At 36.1% G+C, this 16,471-nt stretch overlaps 4 protein-coding genes across 4 annotated transcripts; 2 read left to right on the forward strand and 2 right to left on the reverse strand.

Moving 5' to 3' along the window:
- Positions 1-202: 202 nt before the first annotated feature.
- Positions 203-2,491, reverse strand: LOC124646044. Its single transcript, XM_047186066.1, has 4 exons — positions 2,155-2,491; positions 1,624-1,755; positions 650-828; positions 203-378 (listed from the first exon to the last, which is right to left on the reverse strand). Exons 1-4 carry the CDS (start codon positions 2,311-2,313, stop codon positions 270-272), a joined length of 579 nt encoding a protein of 192 aa, XP_047042022.1. The 5' UTR covers positions 2,314-2,491; the 3' UTR covers positions 203-269.
- Positions 2,492-2,802: 311 nt separating this feature from the next.
- On the reverse strand, positions 2,803-10,007 carry LOC124646148 (mitochondrial uncoupling protein Bmcp). Its single transcript, XM_047186227.1, has 7 exons — positions 9,693-10,007; positions 8,761-8,908; positions 6,203-6,407; positions 5,580-5,837; positions 5,248-5,337; positions 4,881-5,049; positions 2,803-4,618 (listed from the first exon to the last, which is right to left on the reverse strand). The coding sequence occupies exons 1-6, from the start codon at positions 9,754-9,756 to the stop codon at positions 4,930-4,932; spliced, it is 885 nt and encodes a 294-aa protein (XP_047042183.1). The 5' UTR covers positions 9,757-10,007; the 3' UTR covers positions 2,803-4,618; positions 4,881-4,929.
- A 389-nt stretch (positions 10,008-10,396) lies between these two features.
- Positions 10,397-13,874, forward strand: LOC124645696. The gene is made up of 5 exons (XM_047185547.1): positions 10,397-11,053; positions 11,652-11,823; positions 12,291-13,103; positions 13,209-13,455; positions 13,699-13,874. Exons 1-5 carry the CDS (start codon positions 10,938-10,940, stop codon positions 13,872-13,874), a joined length of 1,524 nt encoding a protein of 507 aa, XP_047041503.1. The 5' UTR covers positions 10,397-10,937.
- LOC124645663 lies at positions 13,873-15,358 on the forward strand. Its single transcript, XM_047185498.1, has 2 exons — positions 13,873-13,885; positions 14,194-15,358. Exon 2 carries the CDS (start codon positions 14,199-14,201, stop codon positions 15,267-15,269), a length of 1,071 nt encoding a protein of 356 aa, XP_047041454.1. The 5' UTR covers positions 13,873-13,885; positions 14,194-14,198; the 3' UTR covers positions 15,270-15,358.
- Positions 15,359-16,471: the final 1,113 nt, after the last annotated feature.

A 16,471-nucleotide genomic window follows, 5' to 3' on the forward strand; every position in this document is an offset into this window, starting at 1 on the left:
AAGATGTTTCATGTTAATTTTAGTAGAGTTTTTGAATACCTATAAATCATATCAAGATTGTAGTTTAGCTAGACTCGAGTTTTTTGCGGGTGTAATATAAGGAATAAAAAGGCATTCTCCTTTCAAAATACCCATAAAATGAGGATAAGGGCCGAAGTACCTACAAATATAAATAATAACACAGGCATAAAGTGTGTAAAACAATATAATATTGTATATAATCAAATAAAATTCAAAAATCAATAAAGACGTAGTAGTAGTAGACAGTTCTATCCGACTTTGTAGAGGCGACTGTTTTTATATCTGCTCGTGTCATGTTTCAGGTTGTTCCCCCGTGGCTTGCCCGTGTCTCCCTGTTCCAGCTCTCTCTTCGGACGCCTGTAATACACAAATATAGGACACAATGATTATAACTAAATATTCAGCTAGCAAACTGGGTCTTTAATCAGTTATAAGACCCAAGCACACCTTAACATATTGGGAGTATTTAATCTGGTATGTATGAGCATACTAAGGCAAAGGGTCGTGGATAAAAAAGCTATTCGTTTCTTGATCATCGAAAGTAAAATAAACTTTGTCTACAAAACTGCCTTCTTCGGCAGCCGGTAACAACTAAAGGCTACACTTTACAACAATAAACAGTACTCACCATTCAACGGATCCAAATATATCGGACTCTGTGACCTCAAAGAAGTGAATGCCATCTAGCGTGCAGTAGTCGAACTCGCGCAGTCGCCGCAGCACCTCCACCAGCCCGCGCAGGTCCGAGTCCTTGCGCGCCAGGCGCCGGCGCAGCGCCGCGCACTCCGCGCGGACCTCGGACACCACCTGACGGGACAGACGGATATACACCGCGGTCCAAGTAACTGGGGGACACTGAAGCCAAGGTTTCCAAAGTTATCGTCAGTGAAAAGTGTTATCGTGCGTTCATGAGACTCATTAGGCTGAATAGCAGAATTTTAGAAGGAGTAAATTTCAGCCTCCAAAACAGTTTTAGAATACCATTTCCCATGTATGGTGTTGAATTTTATAATTTCGCACGATAACATTTTTTCGCTGACAATATTGTGCGGACGTTTGGAAACCCTAACTTCAGAGTAGTCCAGTTATTTTGAACGCAGTGTTCTCATGCGCCAGATGACACATTGTATAGTATTTTAGGAATGAGATCCACATTCAACATCACCAGGAAAGCAGGGTCTGACATCAGGTGGTGTTCGAGTGCCTACGAGATTCAATAACGATAGAATGCACCATGGAATTGTGCCACGAGTACCTAAACCCCCAACACATGGCAGAAACTGCTTTTCCCATAAATACCTTCAGAAAAATCCTCTCCAGAAAAGTTATTTGAATGTTCCCGACCACGGCCTCGCGCTTGAAGGCGCATCGCAAACCCCCATTTTAAAATGCACTCGATGCTCTTTTCCATGAAAATGAAATAATGAAAAGAGCATCGCAAATGTTAAGCATGTTTGGTAGGAGCCTAGCATGGTTCCCGTCGAACCATTTTTACTTATCACGAGGGGCGGGTAAGACACTAAAGAAAAGAGGTGCCGGTTTAACGCCGCTCACGTTTACAACCATACAAGCCACACGTTTCGTCTTAGAGTCAAGCCTTACCTCGCTGTTCCTACGGCGTTCGACCAGTAGCTTGGTGGTGGCCTCTGTCTCCAGCTCCTCGACGGCGCGCGCCAGCAGCGTGTTCTGTCCCACCAGGTCCCCCACCCACGCGCGAAGCACCTCCACTTGCATCTGTCCAAGGAATGTAACATGCACAAATGGTAATTCATTCCATGTGCCTCATTTATGGCTCTATAATCTATTTATAATCTCATCAAAAAAATCTCAAGAAGCATCTTTGATCTACGATAGGTCTTCTGAAATGATCAAGATACCTTAGTACCACTTATATTTAGGAAGATCATCATACACACATTTCTTAAATATTGCTAAAACATTCAGGATAATGCTGGGCAACTGTAAACATTTTCCACCAACTAATTTTGGTAGAAAAACCTCCTCTTCTATACCAAGAACGTATAAACCTGATGTGACGTATAAGTGTGTTGGGCACCTTTCATGTTTAAGACACCTTTCTCCTCATCGAAAAGAGAATATATTTCACATGTTATATAATAACGAGTAACAGACCTGTAGCTTGGTAGGGCCCGAAGCCTTCTCGATGTGTTCCATCTTCTCCTCGTAGAGCCGCTGTATGTCCTTGAGGATCTCAAGCGTGGGTCCCCCCTTGCAGACGCACAGCCCTGTGTCGCGCTCCGCTAGTTCACAATCCACCACGTTCTGATCCATTGGGAGTAATTTCTTGCTAAAGATATTGTTGCATTGTAAAAAAAGGTGCGAAATTCAGCCTGCGTCACTTTGATTGGTTTTGATATTTTTTTTTGTTGTCAGGTTTTCTGGCTGGCAGATGAAGAGATATGCGACCTTTTTGTTCGATAATTTTTATATAGCCTCTTTTGCCCTGTGAATATACTCATCTATGGTGGCATTTTAACGAATTAATTTCAATGAAATATAATATCTCGTTATCGGCTCATGTTATGACTCATCTAGAAGACAAGCGCATTTGACTTTTTAAAAACTCAAAAGTAATTACGCTGTGGAGTTAACGTTGATTTAGTTATATTCAGTTTTGAAAAGTCGTTACGATACGCTTCGACTCTGCACTAGTATAAATTGAACCTTTATAGACGAGCGGAAAGTGCGGCGCTTACGCCAAGCTGAGGGTATCTGCGATAAAAACAAGTTATGGAAAGGAAGAGAAAATAAAACGACAAGTACTATACAAGTGTGTATATTTGGATTATATTAATTTGGCTAATTCTTTGTACCTAGTGTATATTCACAGTAAGCTTCTATACTTAGTGTTTCACACGACATTTACATACATTCATACATAGGTATACTTATAGCCAGCAAACACTTGCCGAAGCGGCATTCTATGCCAGGGGAATATCATCATTGCTCACATTGAAATAGAGTTCAACAGCCTTGGTTCTTGACCTTACTTCGTGAGTTACGAAGTGGGCAAAACTTGCTTAATATGTATTGTTTATTTAAAATGTTGTCTTCTAAACAGCCTTGGAAAACTGAGAGCTGGCCTAAAGTATTTTAAAGATCTATTTCTTTATCAAGGAAAAATGCTTTATTTAACAAACTTTGTACGTATAAGGATAAATATTATAAAAGTTACATTCAAAATAAAACATTGCATAAATAAAAAATGTTCTACTTAAAATCTAATTTCTTTACAACCACTTCTCTTCATCTTTGTATTTACGTAAATGTTCAAGAATTCCCCAAAAATCATACAATGTATTTAAAAATGCAAGATTTTATTGGCCTTACTACAAAAACTTAAACGCCTGTTTTACACTAGTCTAAAAAAATTGTGGCTGCAAAATGAACCATATGTCAACGTTATAATTTGACATTTTTTTAGACAAGGCTTAAACCGACGTTTAAAAGTTTTTGTGGTAAGACGGTCTATGTCTCGCTATAGAAAATATTTTAAATGCCCATGTAGAAGTACAACCATCTGTCTATGGTTTCAATATTTATTTTACAAGCTTATGATCATAGTCATACCAGAATATAATCACATATGCTTAAAGGCTCATAGATCAACACATGATAACTACAAAATAACTGTACAAAAACCGATAATATTAACAATTATATTCGTCTAAGAGTCAGCACTGCGTGCTTTAATCTCATTCTCACATGATATGTCTATCATCACCACATCATCATCATCATCATCATCATCTCAGGCTTTAGACTTTCAGTCTGTACCGTTCACAAACCACAAAATGACACAACATTCTTCACCACAGTTTATAATTAAAAGCATCATTAAATGTCTTACGTGTAAGCATTGGTTACACATAAGTAGACACATACAGTGTTTATATGCAACAACAATCTCAAATACGAAGATATTTCTCCAAGATAAACATTCACAAAAGTTAACAATTAACATCAACATGTATAAAATATACAGATTAGTGTAAACTACGCTTAATTACTAAAGTGAGTAGACATCACTACTTTTACGCTTAAATCCCATCGGAAATAGTACATCAGTATTATACACAGATCTCCCGACTTTACCAACCTCAACATAATTTATAGCATATTAAAAAGTCTGTATAATACAACGACAACTTATCACAAAACCTTCAACTTAAAATCTAAGAAGGAACCTCAATAAATAAAGCGAGTTTCTGCACGATTTTAACATAAAATAACCTACAAAAGCTCTTTTAACAATTTTAAATAACCCTCACTATTAAGCTGCGACACCTATCCTTTCTATTTTCATTATATTCTGTACATTGATTCAAAAAGGTGCCTTATGTTGACTGTGTTAAGGTCTAAATTCACTATTATTCTAACCATCCTAGTGGAGGGGATTGAATAAGTCTTCAGTGTACCCCCATATTTCTACATTTACTTGTCTATTGTTTGTGGTGACGAAGATAGTATATCTATAGATATATAGTATGTAGATCAGTTATGTGCAGTCACTATAACTACGAACAATAAGCTCACTCATCTCGACCCGCTGACTAGCTTTATTCAGCGTCATCATCTGCAAATAGGAAGATTAGACATTTGAAAAACCTATAATAAACCTTTAAGTATGTTAAGTGCAAGTGATCTTATTGAGGAATGGAATAAGCGCTTTCTAGCGCTACTGTATGATAATTTTGTTCATACTTATTGTGCTTCTAACTGTGGAGTAGTAACAAAAAAAAAAAACTCAAGGTTTGAAAAAATATTGCATCTGAATAATCACCATACTCATCAACACCACCCTTATTGTTAGTGGTGTAAGGTATAAAATAGCTTACCACATCATCAGCTGCCGTCCATTCCCAGGCAATATGACTAGGTCACAGTTCAGTAGAGGATCTTGAGCTGCTCGTAGGTGAGGAAGAAGATGATGTTCCAGGGTCCCATGCGCAGCCAAGTCGGCACGAACCCCTTGTATAGTGCCAGGAAACCCTCGTTACGGACCGTCTGTAGAAGAAGAAAAGGTAGAAGATTTAGGACAAGAAACTTGAAACTGCGGTTGTTTGATTTTGGATAAAGCTATTTGTAGTGGTCTATGTCATATTTTTTTTTACCTTCTACTTTTTGATCGATTTTTTAGCCTTTAAATTATCATAAGCAGACTTAAGTAAACAGGTGGCACTTATAAATGTAATGAGCACGTACCTGTAGGAAGCAGTCTATCGTGCCTTTGTATATCGTCTCAGTAGACTTGACCACCTGACCCTTCAGTTTTTTTTGGTTCATTAGCCGCGTCTGAAACAGGTAATATCAACTGTAAATTACTGCAAATTCACACTAGAGCAATGAACGATCGAATATTGAATACACTCAAAACCTCCATATAAGGGACTGTAACTCCATATAAGTGGATGTTTAGTTTAATGATATGCAACATATTTTATTGGGGAACATGTCCCATTATCAACTACATTACATACATATACAACTCTCGATAAACTCAACTTAATGACCAACTTAATAAAATCACTACAAACCCGTATAACATCAAGCGGCGTACTAGCCACAGCGCTGCCCAGACTGGCGATGAGACTGGAGGCGAAGTGGTTAAGGGGCGAGTCCCCCAGCGCCGGCGTGAGGCGCTTCTTGCAGGCGTCGTAGGCGGGCAGCTCCACGGCCGCGATGACGCCGGCGCGCTGCGACGTGGCGCCCACGCCGCGCCACAGCCCGCGCAGCCCCTCCAGCCGGTAGATCTCGCCGAAGCAGCGGACTAGGCCGCGCTTCTCGTCGCCTACCTGACCGGGAAGGTTTCGGTATTAAGCTAACTGTTTCATCCAGGGCGATGTTCTCCAAAGAGATCAGCCAAGTGCACCAGACGACACGACCGGAGAATAATCAGGTTCAGAACCAACAGTAAACCGCAATACGCGGCTACGCGGTATTTTCTTCTTTTGGGGTCAAAATTGTCTGCTGTACTACATCAAGACAGCCATAATAAAACGTGTACTAGCATATTTATATCTATGGTTCTGTTCTTGATCGCTGCTTTTTCTTCTCTAACATAACACATTTAAAGTGTTTTTCAAAAAGTATGACTTGAATTAAGTATTTTTTATTGCACCTATTATTATTTTTTTGTTCAACAACGTCGTCAACTCACCTGCATCCTAACTTTAAGCACATCAGTAGGGTTAGCTATGGCACTCGACAGGCCTCCTGCGAAGGCCGCACAGAAGGTGTTGGTAGGCAGGTGCTCGATGGAGCCGCCATCAGCGCGGTTCGCCGCGATCCAGGACTTCAGGGAATAGTACGTGCCGAACTTTATCGTGCCGTATGTCGCTTGTCGCAGGACCGCTGGCCAGATGCTGAGGAAAAAGAGCCATAGGTATTTTCCCCCTTTTAATTTCTACTGCAAGAAATGGTTGTTTTTGTTGGGATCCAACGTAACATTTTTGATATTTTTGACCACAAAGTGAGTGCGTCATAATTCTGGGTATTCATTTTCCTCATAACCATGGAAAAGATTGTAAAGTAGAATTTGAAAACATAAATAAGATAGGTACAGCAAAAGTTTATTTGCATGCTGTTAAAAATAAGTAGGTACAGCCACGTAAATAATAGGTTTAAGGTGCAGAAAAACTTTGGCAACGAACATTTAATTAAACATAACGACATAAAAACTGGTAATTAGCAATAAAAAGTGGAATTCTTGTGAACTTACTCTACTCACACACTTGAGCGCTCGCCAAGTTTATGCTCGTCATATTGTCTCAGATTCATGTCTTCTAGATAACATTATTTATAAATGTCCTACTTTGTGAATAACCTTAGTTATCATGATATACTATACATCATAAACTAAAAATATCATACATAGTAAATATTTTTTATTTCTAAGTAGGACTGTTTAGTGTAAATAAAGTGCACGTAGCAACTATGGTAGGTAAACCCCAGTCTAGATAATAATTCATCTTCATTATTTGTACGAAACAGGGCAAAACCCGCGATATCGCGAACATCGTCGAAATTAATAGTTTCCCTTAAGTAGGTCTTTGGCATTCGCAAATATAAACGACATAGATAGCGGTACAAGGGCACGATACAATGGCTGAAAGCGCGGAATTTGCATATCAACAACATACGATTGATATAAAAAATCAGGCAATTTCCACGCTTGCCATTATCTTGATTAATTAACACAATGAGGCACAAAGTACAAGAAGACGTTCAAAATAAATATAGTATTTTTTCCCCTAAACTAAAGGACGTTAGCTCATTGACTTATAGTGACATCTTGGCACCGAATTAAGTAGGTATTTTTTATTCCTATCTTAGTACGACTAACGTAAATAACGCACACAGGCGCACGGCCCACGCATTCACATCATGTTTACACACGGGGTGGTAGATAAAGAAATGCCACAAAAACAATGCTATGGGCAGCTTATCGAATGATTTAATATATTGCGTATTGTAGAGGTTTTGCACTCGATTTTGTACGCATAACGATAAACAAAAGCGATTGTGAATGCTTGAGGCGTGTGGCGCGTTTATCAATGATCACTATCGATATTCGATATATGCAACGGGGGTCTCTAGTACGAACTGGTATTTATCAGAATATCTATTTGCAGCAATCCAAACAATGATATGGTTACATTACAATCAGTATTGATCGATTTTGCATATGATATAAGGCAGTGCATTTAAGTTTTCAGTCTCTTTTCATTAATTAATCGTAGATTGACCTGCCAAACTGCCAAGGGTTACCAAAGAACAAATTAAGAATATTATCATAATCATATGTATTAATCCGAATGATGAATACAATCAAGAAATATTGCTGATTGTTGTCATAAGTTGTTTGCCAGCTGATGTAAATACGTTATTTTGCTAAGACGCACCCTTATCAATACAATTGGTCAATAAATGTTTTCAATTAATTATTGCACATAAGATAGACACAATAATCAGATCACACAAACAATAACAACAACATGATGAAAACAAAACAGTTTATTGCCTTATTTTCTCCTTTCATAATAACCACTAGCGGTTGTCCCACTGTTTCACTTATCAAATCAAATCAATCAAATCAAATCATTTATTTCATGTAGGCCTTTACAAGCACTTATGAACGTCAAAATTATAAATAAGTTTGATTCTAGTTGCCCATTCCAAAAGTAGCTTCCTATGGAGAAGAACAGGCAAGAAACTCCATGGTTACTCTTTTTAAAAACATTATAGGTGTTACAATTTGTATGTATTGATACATACGATAATAACGTGAAAAAGAAATGTTTACAATATTTTTTGGGTTGACTCTAAGAAAGTTATACAATGCAAGTTGAACTAGGAAGTTATAAGAGAAAATTATTATACAAACTATTTTAAGAAGTTAATAAATTAAACAAACCAAGTTATAAAAAGCAAAAGAATAAAGAAATAATAATAATAACAACATGACAATTGTGTCCTGTAAGAACTACTGCCCGTATGTGTGGATTAAAAATGTTACTTAGGGATAATGTTACTTGCCAACACTGCAACAATTTTTCACTTCGGTACAGTAGTTCGGTACAGTAGTAGTAGCCTTCAGAGTACTATACACTTTAGATTTTACCCGGAAGCTTTGAAGAGTAAACGGCCAAAGAGATTTTTTTATCCAACTGCTTTTAAAAGCTGTACATCTTAACATAGTTAATTTTTAAAACTCACCCGCAGTACAGTGCCTTGACTCCCTCCTGCTGAGAAGTCTTAACGAAGCAGTCAACCATGCCTGTGTACCGGAGCTCCACATGGCGAGGGTCTATCTTCTGACCTTGGATCTGTAGACGGGTCTTTGTAGTGTCTATTGGGAATGTACCTGAAATTAAACAAAGTCTGTTTTAATAAAAATGTATTTGACAAAGTTGTTAGTTACAAGATTTAGAATGAAGAAATTACATATTTTGTAGTATTTTTGTTCAGTGATGCCATCTTGAATAGAGAAAAATTTGGTCAAGTAAAAGAAAATTAAATATGAAATGGCACTGGGTTTGCAGTAAATAATTAAATCATAATGCTATGGACAAAAATCTTTAATTTTTACATGTATTCTCCTTGCATGACTTTGAATACTTTACTTAATTGGCATTTTACAAGTGTTTATCAAAACTCTAAAATAAAAAGATAAATTGAAGTCATTTTCTTATCATTCAAACAATATATTATGGGGCAAATAAGTGTGTTGACTTTATTAATTTTATGGTACGAAGTTAAAAATGATAAGACAATTCATGCACTGTAAAAGATTAATAATTGTCAATTAGTTATTGATTAGTATCAAACTAGTTATTGCTTAGTATAATAAGCATTCTAAAATATAAGACGCAAATGCGTATCACAGTTAAATGAAAAAAAGGTTATTTTCTTACTGGAATAATTGATTCTAATAGGAATTATTTCACCCATTCAATATACAATGTCAGGGAGAACTATGATTATTTAAATTATATATGATTTTAATGCATTTTCTTTACATCTACGAAGATGATCTAGCTGTAGGAGACTATAATCTATTTATATATTAGAAACACGGTGTATAAATCCCAAGTGATATAACGTTTTAAGGTTATGTTCAAATGGTAATAAATTATGAGTTCCCTTACCAAATTCGGCGACGATCGACGCAAGGCCGCCGTAAATAAACGGTCTCCAGTCACTATCTCCCATCACACATGAAGAAATCCAAGAAATTCAAATGTTTACTTCGGGAACCGGTGATTCCCTATCCTAGTCGCTTTAATTCACAGATATATTGCCGTAAAAATGCAAAAATTTCACATGAACTCTTTAAAATGTAAGTAACGTATTTCGCACGGAACTATCGCGTGTTAAGATAAGTTATAGAAAAATAATAAAATAATTTATTTTCGATAACGAAGAACCGCACACCTTCCGGCCTTGGGCGCACGTCACCACAGATAACAAACATTCACAGAAAGGCGACGTTTCATAAAATACTAATCGCAGGCTATTTAAAAATGTGGGTGTACGGTGACGCAGAATGTTACCGTCTCCACCCTTATTGCTCGTTCTTCAGAACCCCCCCATTTTGATGATAGGTACCAAACATTGTTGACAGAAGTTTCAAAGATCCGAACGCCTCGTTAGTTAACTTGTAACTGATCGTTTTAGTCATGCCCATCAAACGTATCTATGTAATGAACCTCGAAGGAGTCTGAACTACCTGCACCTCTTCTCATCTCATCTTTCTTTGCTCCGTCCTTTTCCATTTATTAATTTTCTCCTTTAACTCCGCCTACTACGGAGACCGAGACTCTCGGATGTAACCCATGACCAGGGTCTGTCAAGTTTGTTCTACGAATTGCATTAAGGTGGGCTTGAAAACAAGAGAGAGTCAACGACATCAGAGTAAAAGAGATAAATATATAATGTTGCCACCAAAAATACAATTTCGTATTCTCCCTAATAATGAGCGTATAAATTGATTTTTAAAGTAAATTACCCTTGAAGATACTTTTAGCTATTATTCTAATGCCAAAAAATATACTTAGTTGAGAAATATTAGATATAAAATTTAATATTACTTATTAGAAAATATATATGGGGGATTATGTGTGGCAACACTAATGTCCGGACGCCATATTGGTTTTGACATTGTTGACGTCACAAGAAAAATGTCTGCGGCCGGTTGCGCACCATTTTATCTTGTACTAATGTTTATTTGTAATAAATAAACTACTTCCATTTAATTCTACATACATTGATAACGTTGAGTCGAGCTTGCTCCTCCGTTGCTGTGTTTTGGTGAAATTAAGTGTGTATTTGTGAGATATAGACTCGGTGTTGAGACAGTGACTTGTTTGATTTTGTTTTGTGTTTAATTCGCGATGAGTTCACAAAAAGAAAACACAAGAATCTGCTGCTTGTGTGGATCTTCACCTTCTAAAGATCCCAGCATCACTTTGCATCGGTTTCCAAAGCCTGGCACTAAAAATGCTCTGCGGTATATACACTCCATGCTATTCGTCTTAGACGACATAGAATACCACATTTATTGTTAATTCCGCTTCTAACTACCACAAACTCACGTAACATATATACCTATATACTTAAGTCCCAACTTTCCTTGCCAAAAATCATTAGGTACTTACTATAAAAAGTTTTCTTGCTTACACCATTCCCGTATCTAATATAACATCTCTTTCAATCAAAGCGAAGACTACCCACTGACATGATATAATAATATCTTAACTCGGAAAATGATTAAAATAGTGTGTAATTTGAGAGCAGTGGTGGCCGAGTGGTAACTGCCCCAACTTACGAGTGGTAGGTCGCGGGTTCAAACCCGATCTGGCGCATAACTTTGTGTAATTTATTTCGTCACTACTGCTCTCAAAACGGTGAAGGAAAACATCGTGAGGAAACCAGCATGTCCTAGAACCAAAAAAAAATTCGAAGACGTGTGACATCCACCAATCCGCACTGGGCCCGCGGGGTGGATTATGGCCCAAGCCCTCTCCTAGAGAGGAGGCTGTGTCCCAGCAGTGGGAACATTAGAAGGCTGATGATGAGTGTGTAATTTTGATATTTTTAATTTTCAGTTGTGAATTATGGGCAAAGTATTGCTTCCCAAACGAAGCCTGGTCTTCACCAAAATTCCAGGACGCACTCCATAAACAACATAAGATGCTATGCAGCAAACATTTCAAAAGCACATGCTTTAATGAGAAGAAGTTGTTCAGAACAGCTGTACCTGATGTTCAATGCCAAAAGGTTAGTACCATTATCATTTTGAAAGTGTATTTAAAACACCTGTCTTATATAGCACAGAAATACAGACATTATGTTCAGTGTTCATTGTACTATGCAAAGCTATTTCTGAATGACATAGACAAGGCCTGGACCCAAAGATTATGGAGGTACATGGGCTCTATGCGCCACCAAATTGGGAATTTGAGTAGAGCAGAGTAAGAATTATATATGAAGGCAGATTCTTTACTGGAAGAATGAACTTTCGCATAAATGAATTCCCACAAAAAATCTGCTAATGGTTATCCAACCAATTGCAAGATATAAATTTAAAAAATTAAATATATGATGAGTACAATGACCTCTTAAGAGGTTGTTGGTTTTTTCCATAACACTGTATATATGTTTTTTTACATTTACCTCATCTATGACTAATAAATTTAAAGAGTTATCTTTAAATTTATTTAAAATAATCAACTTTCAATTTACAGGATACAACAACTTCTAATGTGCCAGATCAATCTGCCATATTTGAACCTGTTGCCGGTCCATCCAGAATGAATCCTTTAACAGAACATAATGTAAACATCATCACTCCGACCAATTCAGGAATGTTTGTGTGCAAGTCTTCAAAACAAGAAAGTGACCAGAAAAGCAAAATGTTGAGGAAACTGAAAAGTAGTATGAACAAGGTGTATAGATTACAAAAAACTGTAAAACATTTAAAAAACGAATCTTTTTTAAATGTTATTTGTAACAATGAGACAGTCCGAGAAATCCTCAATACAAAAATGAGTTCGACATTTGCACTGTTACTGCAAGGAGAACTGCAGAATTATAAGAGGAAGAAGCCTGGTCGCAGGTGGAACATGGAGGCTAAAATAATAGCATTGAGGCTCTACAAGAGGTCACCAACTAGCTACAAATTGCTAAGGAGAATGATTTGTTTACCAGCACCCAGCACATTAAAATCCCTCTTAAGTAAATTTAAGATGAATGTGGGGACACACAAAACAATACTCACAATTTTAAAAAACACGACAAAACACTTTGTCCCCTCTGAACGTGAGTACATATTGTTGTGGGATGAAATGTCCTTAAGAAAAAATTTATGGTACAATTCGAAGACGGATTTAATTGAAGGGTTTCAAGACCATGCTACACAAGGTAGATCTCCACAGCCAGCTTCATATGCCCTTGTATTTATGATAGTTGGAGTCAGGAAACATTTTAAGCAGCCAGTGGCTTATTATTTATCAAGCGGTTCTGTCACAGCTGACAGACTTTCAGCTTTGATTAAGGAGGTATGCATTGCTTCTTCATATTCAATGATGATCATGCTGATTTAACTCTTTGCTGAACTATGATGTTAGTTTATTTGTTGCTAATCTCCCTTATAATACTTTCAGGTTTTAAATTGTTGCTTTGATGCTGGGATAAACATATGCGCTTCAGTCTGTGACTTGGATGGAGTCAACAAGAGAGCTCTATGTCAATTAGGAGCTTCTGTTGAGAATCCCTTCATAGAAGTGAGCAATCACAAAATTGTCACTCTATTTGACACACCACACCTGCTGAAGTGCTTCAGAAATCTTTTCATGAAATATCATGTAAGATTTAGGACCAATATAACATCAGACCACCAACAAGGAATTGGTAAGTCATTTGTTATTTAGTTTTAGAAAAATAATTGTTTAATAATAAATATGTACATTTAAAGCATAATATTTTTTTGTACAAGTAATTATAACACCGGGAACGATAAGAGGCGGGTTATTTTCTTAGAATAGTTGACTTTATATTTAATTTTGGATATTTATTTTGTACTTTATGTTTTAATTGACTTGTGACGAATAAATAAAATAGTTAATTATAACACTATTAATAATTACTTTACAGGAGTCGCTAAATGGAGCCACATCAAGCAATTTTATGAATTGGACAATAATAATCCCAATTTTGTGTTTGCACCATGCCTAAGTAAACAACACCTTGAGCCTAATTCCAAACAAAAAATGAGGGTAAAACTTGCGGCACAAGTTTTAAGCCACTCAGTTGCAGCAGGACTATACTAAAATAGCTGGAGGTAAGAAACCTGATTTATTCCTCAGATCATAGTTGCATGATACTTATATTTGTTTCAACAGTATGGTTATCTGGGGTTGTGTCTTTGATAAAGGATAAAACCAACAAATAATTATATTGTGCTTTTAACATTATTACTTAATCCTGTATTGAGCAAGTAACTAGCCGAAACTTCACAATTTATAAAAAGTAAAGTATAAAATAAATGTATATTATGTGTACATTTGCTGCCAGTATATCCGAAGTTATTAAGCTAGTTAGTAATATGCTTACTCATATTGATTTGATTTGTTTATTGTGAATTTTCAGGAGACATGCCGACTGAAGCCTTGGCAACGGCTAATTTAATTTCAAGCATGGACGATTTGTTTGATGGTGTAAACGCGTCGACACCAGACTTAAGGAGAGGAAAAATATTTTCCACAAATATAAAACACAATACAGGACATCTCCAAATGTTCGATAAAATGAAATTTTTTTTTAAAACCCTGGAATTCTTGGGATGCAGGGGTAATCCCCCATCAAAAGATGGCTGGATTTGGACCCTCAATGGGTTAGAAATGGTTTGGAAAATTCTAAGTGCCAAACATACTACAGTTAAAAGTTTATCCACGAGAAGATTCCAGCAGGATCCTCTTGAAAATTTATTTGGATGCATTCGATTCAACTGTGGATCCAATAGCAACCCAACAGTTGCACAATTCGTTGCTGGATTAAAAACAGCTGTAATAAGCAACATGGCACATACTAGCTCAGGTAATTGTGAGCTGGATAGCAACAGTGCCATAATTACCAATTTTAAAAAATTATTGACACCAGCCACAGACATGCACACTGAAACTGAACAATCGGAGTCTGTTATAGAAAATGAAATTGAAGAAAATATTATTTCCTCCCTGGAACAAAATTTGGAGGAAGGAAGTAGCGAACTACAAGCATGTGCTTATGTCTGTGGCTTCATAATTAAAAAATATAAAAATATTTGTAAGAACTGTAAAAATATTTTAGTCTCCGAAACACCAGAAGAAGTGCATAATTTTATAGAGTTTAAAAATTATGATTCGGTAAAAAATTCTCTTACATACGCCTCTAAAAATTTAATAGATTGTGTAGAAAAAAGTGCAAACATAATTAATATTTTTTTAGAAAAAGAGGCGTATAAAGAGAATATAAAAAAAAAAATAACACAATTACTAAAGGACTCTATAAATTATGTCTTCCTCGAAAATTGTATGGAGCACAAAGAATTAAATATAAATTATATAATAAATAGTGTCTTCCATATTAATATAAAGAGATATTGCATAATAAAAAACAAAATTTATTCCGAAGATGCATGTAAATCTGCACTAAAAAGAAAAATGAACATAATTATGCATAAATAAATATCTTAACTAATATTATATGTGTGCGTTCGCGCAGCGGAATGTTGTTGAATTTAAAGATTTTAATTATGCAGATAATTAGTGTATGACGTCCTATAATTGTGTATGGTAAAAAAAAATTTGTGTATGCAGCCATTGTGGAGAAATTAACTAAAAACTGATTCCGCTGGGCAAACGTTGTCCTGTCGGAACTTTTTTTAATCCTTAGACTTTAGAAGAAAAAAGATGTGTCCACAAATTAGTGTGTATTTGTGTGTAATTGTTTATGTATGAATGAAATCAGTGCATGCATAAACTTGGGAGAAATTCAAGTTTCCGCTTCGCGAACGTTTGGCCATTAGCTAGTTTTCATATAAAGCGTTTACATAGAGAGCTGCAGATTTTTACATACGTTGTTTTGAATTTGTTTATATTTGTTTAAAAAACAGATTTAGAAAAAGTCGTAGGGTTTAAAAGATAAAAATGTAAACGTAAAATACACTTTAAAACATACAAAAATTATTGACACCAGCCACAGACATGCACACTGAAACGGAACAATCGGAGTCTGTTATAGAAAATGAAATTGAAGAAAATATTATTTCCTCCCTGGAACAAAATTTGGAGGAAGGAAGTAGCGAACTACAAGCATGTGCTTATGTCTGTGGCTTCATAATTAAAAAATATAAAAATATTTGTAATAACTGCAAAAATATTTTAGTCTCCGAAACACCAGAAGAAGTGCATAATTTTATAGAGTTTAAAAATTATGATTCGGTAAAAAATTCTAAAGTGTATTTTACGTTTATATTTTTATCTTTTAAACCCTGCGACTTTTTCTAAATCTGTTTTTTAAACAAATATAAACAAATTCAAAACAACGTATGTAAAAATCTACAGCTCTCTATGTAAGCGCTTTATATGAAAACTAGCTAATGGCCAAACGTTCGCGAAGCGGAAACTTGAATTTCTCCCAAGTTTATGCATGCACTGATTTCATTCATACATAAACAATTACACCCAAATACACACTAATTTTTGGACACATCTCTTTTCTTCTAAAGTCTATGGATTAAAAAAAGTTTCGCCAGGACAACGTTCGCCCAGCGGAATCAGTTTTTGGTGAATTTCTCCACAATGGCTGCATACACAATTTTTTTTTTACCATACACAATTATAGGACGTCATACACTAATTATCTGCATAATTAAAATCTTTAAATT

This window comes from Helicoverpa zea, chromosome 3, assembly GCF_022581195.2.
Source record: "Helicoverpa zea isolate HzStark_Cry1AcR chromosome 3, ilHelZeax1.1, whole genome shotgun sequence".
Taxonomy (NCBI): domain Eukaryota; kingdom Metazoa; phylum Arthropoda; class Insecta; order Lepidoptera; family Noctuidae; genus Helicoverpa; species Helicoverpa zea.

Bases quoted from the DNA above. Each gene is read 5' to 3' on its own strand.
- LOC124646044 (XM_047186066.1), bottom strand. From the start codon at position 2,313: ATGGATCAGAACGTGGTGGATTGTGAACTAGCGGAGCGCGACACAGGG. The intron at 1,756-2,154 runs GTCTGTTACTCG...TTCCTTGGACAG, and splicing joins CGGGCCCTACCAAGCTACAG to ATGCAAGTGGAGGTGCTTCG. The intron at 379-649 runs GTGAGTACTGTT...TGTGTATTACAG, and splicing joins ATATTTGGATCCGTTGAATG to GCGTCCGAAGAGAGAGCTGG.
- LOC124646148 (XM_047186227.1), bottom strand. From the start codon at position 9,756: ATGGGAGATAGTGACTGGAGACCGTTTATTTACGGCGGCCTTGCGTCG. The intron at 6,408-8,760 runs GTGAGTTTTAAA...CTTTTTCCTCAG, and splicing joins GTCAAGGCACTGTACTGCGG to CATCTGGCCAGCGGTCCTGC. The intron at 5,050-5,247 runs GTACGTGCTCAT...CTTCTTCTACAG, and splicing joins CGATAGACTGCTTCCTACAG to ACGGTCCGTAACGAGGGTTT.
- LOC124645696 (XM_047185547.1), top strand. From the start codon at position 10,938: ATGAGTTCACAAAAAGAAAACACAAGAATCTGCTGCTTGTGTGGATCT. The intron at 11,054-11,651 runs GTATATACACTC...TTTAATTTTCAG, and splicing joins GGCACTAAAAATGCTCTGCG to TTGTGAATTATGGGCAAAGT. The intron at 11,824-12,290 runs GTTAGTACCATT...TTCAATTTACAG, and splicing joins CTGATGTTCAATGCCAAAAG to GATACAACAACTTCTAATGT.
- LOC124645663 (XM_047185498.1), top strand. From the start codon at position 14,199: ATGCCGACTGAAGCCTTGGCAACGGCTAATTTAATTTCAAGCATGGAC.